The 14,640-nt window shown below is 31.8% G+C and overlaps 1 protein-coding gene across 2 annotated transcripts; it reads left to right on the forward strand.

Annotated features, from left to right (window-relative positions):
• The first annotated feature begins 973 nt into the window (after positions 1–973).
• LOC125255629 (cytochrome P450 4F3) lies at positions 974–13,898 on the forward strand. Of its 2 annotated transcripts, XM_048171014.1 has the most exons (13): positions 974–1,131; positions 1,207–1,405; positions 5,373–5,517; positions 5,702–5,755; positions 6,647–6,774; positions 8,494–8,615; positions 8,689–8,977; positions 9,724–9,790; positions 9,865–9,994; positions 12,281–12,414; positions 12,515–12,579; positions 12,658–12,740; positions 12,818–13,898. In XM_048171014.1, exons 2-13 carry the CDS (start codon positions 1,217–1,219, stop codon positions 12,984–12,986), a joined length of 1,575 nt encoding a protein of 524 aa, XP_048026971.1. In that variant the 5' UTR covers positions 974–1,131; positions 1,207–1,216; the 3' UTR covers positions 12,987–13,898. The 2 variants fall into 2 exon arrangements, with proteins under 2 accessions (XP_048026971.1, XP_048026972.1); XM_048171015.1 differs by having other exon boundaries at positions 1,089–1,405.
• Positions 13,899–14,640: the final 742 nt, after the last annotated feature.

Below are 14,640 nucleotides of genomic sequence, written 5' to 3' on the forward strand. Positions count from 1 at the left end.
GATAGATAGAAGGTTAGAAAGAATGATAGATAGATAGAACGATAGAAAGAAAGAGAAAGAATGATAGAGATAGAAAAAAGAACGATAGATAGAAAGAAAGAAAGAAAGAACAATACATACTGTAGATAGAAAGAACAATAGATAAAAAGAAAGAATGATGATAGATAGAAAGAACGATAGATAGAAAGAATGATAGATAGAAGGTTAGAAAGAAAGAAAAATAGATGATAGAAAGAAAAGAAGGAACAATAGATAGATAGAACGATAGATAGAAAGAACAATAGATAGATAGAACGATAGATAGAAAGAAAAAGAACGATAGAAAGAAAGAATGATAGATAGGTAGAATGATAGATAGAAAGAAAGAAAAAGAAAGAATAGATAGAAAGAAAGAAGAACGATGGATAGATAGATAGAAGAAAGAACGATAGATAGATGGAACATTAGAAAGAAAGAAAGAATTATAGAAAGAAAGAGAAATAATAGATAGAAAGAATAAAGAATGATGGATAGATAGATAGATAGATAGATAGATAGATAGATAGATAGATAGATAGATAGATAGATAGATAGAAAAAACTATAGAAAGAACAATAGATAGTCAGAAAGATAGAAAGAAAGAACGATAGACAGATAGAAAAGAAAAAATAGAAAGAACGATAGATAGATAGATAGATAGATAGATAGACTTTGTAAGATATTTTAGTGTTAATAATGGTCAAACAGTCTGTTATTTATACCAAAATAAATAAACAAATAAAGATAATATTGATTGATTGATTGTTTTGCTCAGAATCTGTCGTCATTATTATCCTGTGACTCACATCACAGCAGCGCCATCTGCCGGTAGAGTTTATATCAAACTAAACAAACGCGTAAAAACACTGAAACATAAACTTTCATTAGTCATGAAGATGAACATTCGAGACTGTGTTGCATGTAGTTTTCAGTAAATGAATATGATCAGTGTTCATATTTACACCTCAATGACCAACATCTTGGGTCATAACCCTTCAGTCACGTGCATTGATCCTGTGACAGTGTGTGGTGTTCAGAGTGTGTGTGTGATGATCAGGATCCGGAACTGCAGAACTTCATCTGACTGCAGCGCTGCAGCCGCTCATCATCAAGGTCTAACGCGACACTTTATCGTGTGTTTGAGCGTTTAGAGCGCGTGCTTATAAAGTTCAATGTTTTTCTCCTCAGGTTCTGGAGGATGGGTTCGATGTCTCTGATCGGGGTTCTGCACGCGCTGCTCCACAGCTGCTCGGTGCCCGGGATCCTCGCGCTCTCCGCGGCGGCGCTCCTGTGCGCGCTCGCGGCGCGTCTCACCTTCTCACGGCGCGCGCTCAGGTGCTTCAACCAGCCGCCGCAGCGGAACTGGCTGATGGGACACATGGGGCTCGTGAGTCTACCTGCATCTGCTCACCTGAGATCAGTCATTTCACCTTAATGCCAATTAACAGCTCCTTTTCATTGCCTTTAAAGTGAAATAACTGAACATAAACATGCAAGCTTGATAAAAATGCTCATTTTAGAAGAATTTCAGATGGCACTTAGAGGCTTTTGCATCTGAAATTTTCTTATAAAATGAGCATTTTTTCACCATAAAAATACCAATGTAGCGCTCGTTTATTACACATGAACATCTGATTTTTGTGCATTTTTGACATATTTAGCATTGCTATTGTCCTATTACTTTTGGAGTGTATTTGTGTGGATCTTCATGATGGTGTTTCTGCATCAGTTCAGTCAGTCAGAGGAAACGCCATTTCTCAAGTGAGAACAACAGGAACATGTCTTTTGAAAACAGGAAAGAAAAGGTCACAAAGTGATGTTGCATTGCTGTAAAGTTGAACAACTAAGCGCGTGTCGTAAGAAATGTCATATATTTGGCAGGCAAAGCAGAAAAACGTGTTCTGTCGAAATGATGAACAACAGTAATTCACGCGCTGCTGGATCTGATCCAGGAACTAGAGCAGGTGTTTACTGTCAAACAGCCGTATCCAACATGTCAGAGCTCGTGCTTTGATGTTTGTTTTCAATTTGAGGATCAGGGATTTTCAGAACGGCTTTCCTCAGGCAGTTTTGCTGATCATATTTGCATCTTTTATGTTGTTATGAGGGGCGTGGTCGTTCTACCTGAATACTCTTACTGTTCCAGCAGCAGTGACTGTGCATATATTCAAATTACATTATTTTAATACACCTTCTTGATTTTTTAATACATTTTCTTATTTATTTTTATCAATTTGATTTATTTACATTTATATTATTTTAATACATTTTCATATTTATTTTTATCAATTTGATTTATTTACATTTATATTATTTTAATACATTTTCATATTTATTTTTATCAAATTGATTTATTTACTTTTATATTATTTTAATACATTTTCATATTTATTTTTATCAAATTGATTTATTTACATTTATATTTTAATACATTTTTATATTTATTTTATAAAATTTATTTATTTACATTTATATTATTTTAATACATTTTCATATTTATTTTTATCAATTTGATTTATTTACATTTATATTATTTTAATACATTTTCATATTTATTTTTATCAAATTGATTTCTTTACATTTATATTATTTTAATACATTTTCAAATTTATTTTATCAAATTGATTTCTTTACATTTATATTATTTTAATACATTTTCATATTTATTTTTATCAAATTGATTTATTTACTTTTATATTATTTTAATACATTTTCATATTTATTTTTATCAAATTGATTTATTTACATTTATATTATTTTAATACATTTTCATACTTATTTTTATCAAATTGATTTATTTACATTTATATTATTTTAATACATTTTCAAATTTATTTTTATCAAATTGATTTATTTACATTTATATTATTTTAATACATTTTCATATTTATTTTTATCAAATTGATTTATTTACTTTTATATTATTTTAATACATTTTCATATTTATTTTTATCAAATTGATTTATTTACATTTATATTTTAATACATTTTTATATTTATTTTATAAAATTTATTTCTTTACATTTATATTATTTTAATACATTTTCATATTTATTTTTATCAATTTGATTTATTTACATTTATATTATTTTAATACATTTTCATATTTATTTTTATCAAATTGATTTCTTTACATTTATATTATTTTAATACATTTTCAAATTTATTTTTATCAAATTGATTTCTTTACATTTATATTATTTTAATACATTTTCTTATTTATTTTTATCAAATTGATTTATTTACATTTATATTATTTTAATACATTTTCATATTTATTTTTATCAAATTGATTTATTTACTTTTATATTATTTTAATACATTTTCATATTTATTTTTATCAAATTGATTTATTTACATTTATATTTTAATACATTTTTATATTTATTTTATCAAATTTATTTATTTACATTTATATTATTTTAATACATTTTCATATTTATTTTATCAATTTGATTTATTTACATTTATATTTTAATACATTTTTATATTTATTTTATCAAATTTATTTATTTACATTTATATTATTTTAATACATTTTCATATTTATTTTTATCAATTTGATTTATTTACATTTATATTTTAATACATTTTTATATTTATTTTTATCAAATTTATTTATTTACATTTATATTATTTTAATACATTTTCATACTTATTTTTATCAAATTGATTTATTTACATTTATATTTTAATACATTTTCATATTTATTTTTATCAAATGTATTTATTTACATTTATATTATTTTAATACATTTTCATATTTATTTTTATCAAATGTATTTATTTACATTTATATTATTTTAATACATTTTCATATTTATTTTTATCAAATTTATTTATTTACATTTATATTATTTTAATACATTTTCATACTTAATTTTATCAAATTGATTTATTTACATTTATATTATTTTAATACATTTTCATATTTATTTTTAAAGGAGGGGTATCACACAATTTCTGCCAATCTCATGTAATCTTGAGTGCGTATAGAGTAACAATGCATCCTTCATATTTCAGAACGGCTTTCCTCACACAGTGTTGCGTATCATATCCTTCATATCCTTCGTAAAGTCTTTAGTTTTATCATATTTATAAAAGATAGATACGCTGTACTGAGTTTTTCCGAAAAAGCCGAGCTCCTGGAGGCGTGCCATAGGTGGAGCTAAAGAGTCACGAGCGCGAGCAGCTTTTGTGTAGAGATCGTCTGCAAGCTGCGACATCATTATAAATAAAAATGGAACAAAAAAGTTTGTGTTGTTTACATTATATGCACTTGCGGCGATTGCCAACAAAACACAGACATCTGATGCAGCTTTACTCACCGCCCGCGATCTGCAAATCTAGCGCTGAACTGGGACTTGTTTACAAAGCATTCATCACTGAAATCCCGGGAACAAACAAACATGCGTGCACAACTCCGTTGCTGCCTCAGAAAAACAAACTTCATCCTCTGTTCCCTTAACGCTGGGTTCTTTGGGAAGCTGAAAAAGGTCATCTTTCCCTCACAACCAAAAACACACTCCTTCGTTGACAGGAGCTGCATCTCAATTCAGAGGCTGCGTCCTCCGGAGGTCGCATTTGAAGGCTGAATACTTCATCTTATTTAAGAAAAGTAACCGTAATAAAATTGACTGATATTCATTGTGAGGTGTAAAATACTGTCATTTCTTTCTTACTTTGCAATCTAACGGTCATTTTTTCAAAGGGTGCAGCCCCTGAATTGGGACACAGTCATTGTTGAAAAATCTCTCGGCTTCTGTATCCCGAACGAAACGCGTTGATGTGCGTGCTCTCGCTCTGGGTGATGTGTGCACGCTTATCAGGGAGAAGTGCCCATATATGGAATTCCGCCCTTTATGACATCATACAGGTCCATACTTGACAAAAACTCTCAGAAACCTGGTCCGAAACCGGAAGTAGTGTATTTGGCACAGAAATACTCTGTGTTTTGAAACTTTGACCATGTTTAACATGAGAATGCAACTCTTTAACAGTGTAAATAAGTCAGAATGCATGGAATAGCATTACACCCCCCCTTTAATCAAATGCATTTATTTAAATTTATATTATTTTCTCCTTTGTTTTTAATCAAATGAATTTCTTTCTTTTTTAATTTCTTTTTAACACAATTTTTGTTTAAACTCTTCCCCGGACCCCCGTTTGCTTTATAGTGTAAACTTCAAAGTCAGACTCTCTTTAGTGCGATTCCTCCTCAGAACATGAAACACACACCTCACACACATCATGTCGAGTGTTAAAGCCACAGGAGCCGTAATTATAATGTTTGTGCTTTCAGCGGAAGCCCGCGAGAGATTTTCCTCCACTAAACGAGCTGCTGTGTGTTTCAGATGGGCCATAATGAAGCGGGACTGCAGGCCGTCGATGATTTGGTCAGGAGGTACGTCCACTCCTGCGCCTGGTATCTGGGTCCCTTCTATAACATGGTCCGTCTTTTCCACCCGGACTACATCAAATCACTTCTGAGCGCCTCGGGTAAGTCTGCAAAACACACCGCAGATTAAACACCATAAATCATCAACACTGACAGTTTCCCCTTAAATTCCCATTGCTGTGTTCTAAAATAGTTGTCTGAAATGGAGCCTAATAAGTGAGTTTGCTTGCAAAATATTCCCAGAAGTGTGTAATAACATTAAACTCTTTATGTTTGTTCTGGCAGCTAACATTACTTTCAAAGACAAGATCTTTTATGGGTTCATGAAACCCTGGTTGGGTAAGTGATGTCCTCACACACACACACCCATGAAATGTGAAATTTCTCAATTCACATTCTCTCTTTCCCAAACCAGACTAAATGTGGCGATTTTGAAGAAGGTCAAATTTTTCATTTGTGTCTCTACATCATTACATTTGTTCATGTTTTCACTGATGCTTCATTGAATCATTGATTCAGTTAATTCTTTTATTCATTAAGGATGCATTCAATTGATCAAAAGTGACATTAAAAACATTTATAATGTTACAAAAGATTCTATTTCTAATAAATGTTGTTCTTTTGAACTTTCTGTTCATAAAAGAATCGCGGTTTCCACTAAATTATGAAGCTGTTTTCAACTTTGATAATAATCATAAATGTTTCTTGAGCATCAAATCATCATATCAGAATGATTTCTGAAGGATCATGTGACACTGAAGACTGGAGTAACGATGCTGAAAATTCAGCTTTGATCACAGGAATAAATTACACTTTACTATATATTCACATAGAAAACAGCTGTTTTAAACTGTAAAAATATTTTGTGATTTTTACTGTATTTTTAATCAAATAAATTCAGCTTTGATCACAGGAATAAATTACACTTTACTATATATTCACATAGAAAACAGCTGATTTACGTTAGAATAATATTTCACTGTTTTTACTGTATTAACTGTATTAAAAAAGTATCTATTTTCAATTCTCAAAAATTCTAATCTAAACACACTGAAGCTCATTAGAGTCATTTCAAGCTTTTAAATTACTTTGAACTTTCAGGTTTGGCTTTCTCAAGCCAACATCAAGGTCTGATTAGCTGCTCAAGAAACATTTCATTTTCATTTTTGTTTTTAAAACATTATTTTAATGAATGCCGGCGTATCTGAAGCTCTTCCGTGTTTGTCACAGGTCACTGTCTTCTGCTCCAGAACGGTCAGGAATGGTCACGCCACCGCCGGCTCCTAACCCCAGCGTTCCACTTCGACATCCTCAAAAAATATGTTCACATATTCAACCAGTCCACCAACATCATGCATGTACGTCAAACACTCGCACATTTGACAAGATCTAAACATTCACATCATAACTGAAGCTGTTAAACTGACAGAAACGCTGCTGATGATGACAGATTCGTTTCTGGTGATGTTTGCGAGCTTTGTAGCACGTCTCATAGCGTTTGACCTCAGACACATGAGATACTGCGTGTATCTCATCAGATCATCTGCCAGATAAAACATGAAGCCTCGGTTTCACAGACAAGCTTAATCTTGTGCCAGACTGAAATGCATGTTTTAACTAGCAACATGTATCTAAAAATATGTCAGTGCCGTTCTTTTGTCTCGAGATGCGCACAAGTTTATAAATGCTTATTGAACTAAGGCTTAATCTTAATCTTAATCTTAATCTGTGAAACCAGGCCTAAAAATATATTCATCTGGTAAGAAGGATCTTACGAAAGCATAACCAAGAAATCAATTTTTAGGGCCATTAAGATTGTGCAATTGTAGTATAATTAATTATAGTTTCATTAATATTTTTAATTAGTTATTTTGATGTTTTTTATTAGTTTTTTAGTTATTTTTAAATATGTTTTTACTACTTAAACTAAACAGAAATAAAATGTGTTGAATATAATAGAATTAAAATCAGTCCATTTTTTTATATTTTATTTCATTTTATTACATTTTTTGTTGTTTTACTTTTAGTTAACAATTATAACCCTTATTGTGACATTATTTTAATGACAATTTTCCCCCAAATTCCCATTAATGTGTTTTAAAGGTGCAATATGTAAGAATTTTGCAGTAAAATATCCAAAAACCACTAGGCCAGTGTTATATATTTTGTTCACTTGAATACTTACAATATCCCAAATGTTTGCAACTATTTGTAAATCGTGAGAAAATTGCAATTTTACCCAAGGCTCCGGGACGTGTGAGGAGTCGCCTGTCAATGGCGTCATACCCGCGTTACCCTCGGTTTCCGGTTTGATTTTGTAGAAAAAAATGGAAACACCAAAGACGCTTTAATATTTACATGTTTTAATAGATGAGAGAACAACCGTTTTGATATATTTATAGACAGAAAACGAATTATTGTTATATAGCTCAACACATTTAGTCTTATTGTTTAAATCTAATTGTCTTGATTTTTTGCGAGTACCATGCTTTACCATGCCTCAGAGAAAAACACTATTTTGTGAAGTAGCTAACATAGCATCATCAGATGCAGCTTTATTTTTAGTATTTTTAGCATTTTCTCCATCATACAATGTTTTAAAATGAATTGCATGCCATTTATCAACACAATCATCCAGCATTTAATCTGATATTGTAAAATCGATCTATCTTACTGCAGTGTGTAACAGTGTCTCACAGCAGCCGCCGAGCGAACGCACAGAGTAACGTTATAACATCATTTTCAACACTATCTAATACGATAAACAGAGCTGCGTTACCTCATACTCATGATTGTTTTGAATAGGCCTCTAGCGGACAGAAATCTTACATATTGCACCTTTAATGTTCCAAAAATAAGCTTTAGGTGAAATATAATTTCTCATTTCTTGTGATCTGACAGCGAAATAGTGATCTGAAAATGTTTTTGTGAGATGTACACTTGTGTGCATGTATTCTTCCTGTTTTAAGCACGATCTCATCAGTTGTTGTTTCACAGCGGAAGATTGTACTGATACGTGAGGAACTGTATGACTGGTGGTTCCTCCTTTGGTTGCACGCTTTTATGTTTTATTTCAGACTAAATGGCGCCGCCTGCTGGCTGAGGGACAGAAGAGCCTGGACATGTTTGAGCACATGAGCTCCATGACTCTGGACAGTCTGCTCAAATGCACCTTCAGCTGTGACAGTCACAGTCAGGGGTGAGTGTGTGTTCTTCATACGAACGTCATGCGCACGCACAGCAGAACGTACAGCATGTCTCGTGTCTCGCAGGGAACCCAGTGAATACATCGCAGCTATTCTGGATCTGTCTAAGCTGCTCGTTCAGAGACAGCATTACCTTCCGCATCACTGGGACTGGCTGTACTGGCGCTCCGAACAGGGACGGCGCTTTCGCAAGGCTTGCGACATCGTACACAGCTTCACCGCTAAAATAGTTCAAGAACGGCGTTCCCAACTCAAACGGCAGGAATCCGGGAAGAGCCACACGGAAAACCTGGAATACACAGGAGGATACAAGAAGAAGGACACGGACCTCATCGATTTACTGCTTCTGTCAAAAGCGAGTTGTTTTTAAACTATGGAATCATTACGATTTTTTTAATGTTTTTGAAATGAGTACCTCATGCTCACCAAAGCTGCATTTATTTGATTTTCAATTCTCGAAAATTCTAATCTAAACACACTGAAGCTCATTAAAGTCATTTCAAGCTTTTAAATTACTTTAATTTCAGGTTTGGCTTTCTCGAGACAACATCAAGGTCTGATTTGCTGCTCAAGAAACATTTCATTTTTTTAATTTTTGTTTTTCAGGATTAAAGAAATAGAATATAAAGTTCTAAAAGAACAGCATTTATTTGAAATAGAATGTTTTGTAACATTATAAATGTCTTTACTGTCACTTGTGATCAATTTAATGCGTCTTTAATGAATAAAAGTAGTAATTTTCCACAAAAATATGACAGTTTTCAACATTGATAATAATCATAAATGTTTCTTGAGCATCAAATCAGCATATCAGAATGATTTCTGAAGGATCATGTGACACTGAAGACTGGAGTAATGATGCTGAAAATTCAGCTTTGATCACAGGGATAAATTACACTTTACTATATATTCAGATAGATATACATTGGAATAATATTTCACAATTTTACGGTATTTTTTGATCAAATAAATGCAACTTTTTTCAAAAATATTTAAAAATCGTATTTATTCCAATCTTTTGGTCGGTGTTTATCCCAAACTAAAGGAAGTGTTACTGACAGGTTCATTAAGTTATTATATTTAATGAGTTTTTCTGCTCAGGATGAGAATGGCGAGGGACTCACGAACGAGGAGATCAAGGCACATGCAGATATGTTCATGTTTGCAGGTGAGTCAGTGTTCATGTATTCATTTGTTTGCTGTCGGTTTGGATGATGAACGCTTCACTGCCGTCTGCATCAGGTCACGACACCACCGCCAGCGCCCTCTCCTGGATCTTCTACAATCTGGCCATGCATCAGGATCATCAGGAGCGCTGCCGTGCTGAGGTCAGGTCGCTGCTGCGGGACGGAGAGACACAAGACATCTGCTGGTCAGTGCAGCTCATTTAGATGAACAGCCGATGCTGAATACTTTAAAAAATAGTATGTGAAACAGTTATGCTACAAGTATGCATTCTGCAACACATAAACATCAATAGTAGTTTGATACAGTGTTGTTGTCGCATGTTTAATTTAGTGAGTGGCATCATATGGACGACAATTAAAAACAAAATGAAGGAATTAGTTTTCAATGTAATAATTCAAACACAAAAATGGACATATGAATGACTTCTTTAAATGATCATTTATATGTATATTTACTTATTTAATGTTTTAAAATGTAGTTAAAATAAAACGTAGTTAAAAGAAAACAAATTAATAAATCATTTTTAAATTGAAAAATAAATAGACATAAAATTGTTTAATAAATTTAAGTTTTAAAATGCAGTTTATATAAAAAAATAAAACAGTGTGTATTAAAAAAAAATATATATATATATATGTATATATATATATATATATATATATCCTAAAATTAATTTACTATTATAGTTTTTATTAATTTTTTTAATTACATATTTTTTAATGTGTAGTTTTTGTCATTTTTATTAGTTTTTGTTTTTTAAAATATGTCTATATATATATATTTTTTTTTTTACATTTTTTTAAATTTCAGTTTTCATTTCAGTCTAAAACTAAATGTTAACTAAACCCATAAGATAGTCTAATAATACAGAATTTTTAAATGCATCCAGTTATAATAAATATGGTTATTTTGCTTTTTTTATTAATAATAATAATAATAAGAATAAATAATATATTATTTTCATATTTATTTCTGAGATTATAACTGGATGCATTTAAAATGATTTATTATTTTTCACTATTATATTTATGTTAAAAATCATGGTTCATTTGGTTCAAATGAAGGTCAGGTCGAATGTCGCACATCATCTATATTACATTTTATATATATTTATTATTTTATTTTATATATATATAATTTATATATATACATTTTTAGATATTTTAATGTTTTATTAGGTTTTTTTTTGTTTTTAATATTTCTACAGTTTTATTTAAACCCAAAACTAAATGTTAATTAAAACCATAAAATAGTCTAGTAATACATCATTTTTAAATGCATCCAGTTATAATCTCAGAAATAAATATGGTTGTTTTGCATTTGTTTTGTTTTTTTGTTTTGTTTTTTTTAAATAAAAATAAAATAAAATATATATATATATACAGTACAGTCCAAAAGTTTGGAACCACTAAGATTTTTAATGTTTTTAAAAGAAGTTTTGTCTGCTCACCAAGGCTACATTTATTTAATTAAAAATACAGTAAAAAACAGTAATATTGTGAAATATTATTACAATTTAAAATAACTGTGTACTATTTAAATATATTTGACAAAGTAATTTATTCCTGTGATCAAAGCTGAATTTTCAGCATCATTACTCCAGTCTTCAGTGTCACATGATCCTTCAGAAATCATTCTAATATGCTGATCTGCTGCTCAATAAACATTTATGATTATTTTCAATGTTGAAAACAGTTGTTTACTTTTTTTTTCAGGATTCCTTGATGAATAGAAAGTTCAAAAGAACAGCATTTATCTGAAATACAAAGCTTCTGTAGCATTATACACTACCGTTCAAAAGTTTGGGGTCAGTAAGAATTTTTATTTTTATTTTTTGAAAAGGAATTAAAGAAATGAATACTTTTATTCAGCAAGGATGCATTAAATCAATCAAAAGTGGCAGTAAAGACATTTATAATGTTACAAAAGATTAGATTTCAGATAAACACTGTTCTTTTGAACTTTCTATTCATCAAATAATCCTGAAAAAAAATATTGTACACAAATATTTTGTACAATTGTACACATTAAATGTTTCTTGAGCAGCAGATCAGCATATTAGAATGATTTCTGAAGGATCATGTGACACTGAAGACTGCAGTAACGATGCTGAAAATTCAGCTTTGATCACAGGAATAAATTACTTTGTGAAATATATTCAAATAGAAAACAGTTATTTTAAATTGTAATAATATTTCACAATATTACTGTTTTTACTGTATTTTTAATTAAATAAATGTAGCCTTGGTGAGCAGACGAAACTTCTTTTAAAAACATTAAAAATCTTAGTGGTTCCAAACTTTTGGACTGTACTGTATATACAGTATATATATATATATATATATATATATATATATATATATATATAAAAAATTATTGAAAATTCAAAATAACCATACTAACTAGATGCAAATAGTAACATAGAACACATATATTGCTGACTGTGATTCTGTGCTGTGATTGGCTGTAGGGAGGATCTGAGTCAGCTGCCGTTCACCACCATGTGCATCAAGGAGAGTCTTCGGCTTCACTCGCCTGTTCTGGCGCTGACACGATACTACTCACAGGACATGAAGACGCCAGGAGACTGTGTCATTCCGCAGGGTAACAGCACACACACACACACACACACACACACACACTGCTGCAGCATTGCATCATGGGGGAATAAGTTTCACATTGAGGCATGTGTGTGTGTCTGCAGGATGCCTCTGTTTGATTAGTATTTATGGTGTCCACCGCAACCCTGAGGTCTGGACCGATCCAGAGGTGAGTCGAACTGTTCATTTATTCTGCTCTCCGTGACTCCATCTTGAGATCTCATGAAATCATCCGGTCTCTGTGCAGGTGTTCGACCCCATGCGCTTCGACCCGGAGAACTCACACGGACGCTCTCCTCACGCTTTCATTCCTTTCTCAGCAGGACCCAGGTGCGTTCCTTATTAAAACTCAGAGAAACACAAACGAAACCTTCATGGTTTTCATGCTCTCGCTCTTGTTTCTGCAGGAACTGCATCGGGCAGAACTTCGCCATGGCAGAGATAAAGGTGGTTGTCGCCTCGACTCTGTCCAGGTTCAGGATTCTGCCGGGACCCAAACCGGTGCGGCGTCTCTATCAGCTGGTTCTGAGAGCAGAAGGAGGCCTGATTCTGAATGTGGAGAAGCTCACTGAGTGACCAGCGCTGAAGCACATCCCCACATGTGACCCTGGACCACAAAACCAGTCATAGCAATAACCAACAATACATTGTTTGGGTCAAAATTATAGATTTTTCTTTTATGCCAAAAATCATTAGGATATTAAGTAAAGATCATGTTCCATGAAGATATGTTGTAAATTTCCTACCATAAATATATCAAAAATGTATTTTTGTGAGTGGATATGCATTACTAAAGACTTCATTTGGACGACTTTAAAGGTGATTTTCTCAATATTCCACCCTCAGATTCCAAATAAATTATTTTTTGCTCCCTTAAGTTATAAATACGTTATTTCTGAACATTCAAAACACCCAGCTTTTAAAAAGTTCTTTATGAACATTCCATTGTATCATTCTTCAAACATCATGAGAATGTTATATTTGAATGTTCTCTGAACAATTGTTACAGTTAAAAAATGTTACATGAACGTCCAACTGAAACATTTCAGAAACAAAACATTCCGTGGATGTATAAAAAAATGTTTTTATTCTAACAGTTTGAGAACATTATTACAGATCAGCTAACTTTGAATGAACATTCTATTAATGTTTGTTCATAACTTTGCCAGAACGTTCTGAGAACGTTAACGAAGTCAGTACTGTGATGTGAGTTTACCGTTTAATTTCACTTTAAAGTGTTTCTGTGCTCATTTTGATCAATGCAACATTGTGTTCTTTTGTTCTGTTTTGCTGTTTTCATTTAAGCTTTGCAGCGAATGTAAACTGAGCCATACACAGCACAAAGTGCTTTAATATAAATATATTTGTATGAGTTTTTGCTGTTGCTGAGATTAATGTCATGTTGAGTCACTATGCAACCTAAGACTATTAAGAGTGTTTCACTTTAAAGAGATGTTATATGAGACATTAATAAAATTATTCACGAGATTCATGTCACTTCTGTCCAGTGGGGCTGTTTTCACTGTTGCCCCGGTCCCGCCCCCTCCACTGATGTTGCTTAGCAACCAGAGCAAACACAAACCACTCATGGCTTCCCGGGAACTGGACCTGGAGTTGGTGAGATCATCAGAGTGTCTCTGTCAGTGTTACAATTCTAATAGAAATGAAACAACTGAATCGTCATCTTCATTTTTTTTTATATCACTCCTACCCTCCACCCCCACAATAAAATTTAATTCCTAAAGGTCCTGCCAAAATATTAATTGCAAAATATTAATAACATTATTATTATACATTATAACATGTTTTAAAAAATCTTTTCAAATGATTCAATGACTCACTCATAATACTTCACTTGTTTCATTACTGAATGAATCAGCATTTTTTGAACAAATCTCTTGAATAAATGATTCAATGACAAATACAATTTTTAACAGTCACTTGTCGCCACCTGGTGGTGAAACAATGTAATCAGTACAATCATTATTTGAAGCGTCAAGTTAAAGGGTTAGTTCACCCAAAAATGAAAATAATGTCATTTATTACCCTCCCTCATAAGACCTTCATTCATCTTCAGAACACAAATTAAGATATTTTTGATGAAATCTAATGGCTCAGTGAGGCCTATTGCCAGCAAGTTAATTTAAATTAGTACCCAGAAAGGTACTAAAATATTTAAATCAGTTCATGTGAGTAGCCTACAATGGTTCAACCTTAATATTATAAAGTG

Source organism: Megalobrama amblycephala, linkage group LG20, assembly GCF_018812025.1.
Source record: "Megalobrama amblycephala isolate DHTTF-2021 linkage group LG20, ASM1881202v1, whole genome shotgun sequence".
NCBI lineage: Eukaryota > Metazoa > Chordata > Actinopteri > Cypriniformes > Xenocyprididae > Megalobrama > Megalobrama amblycephala.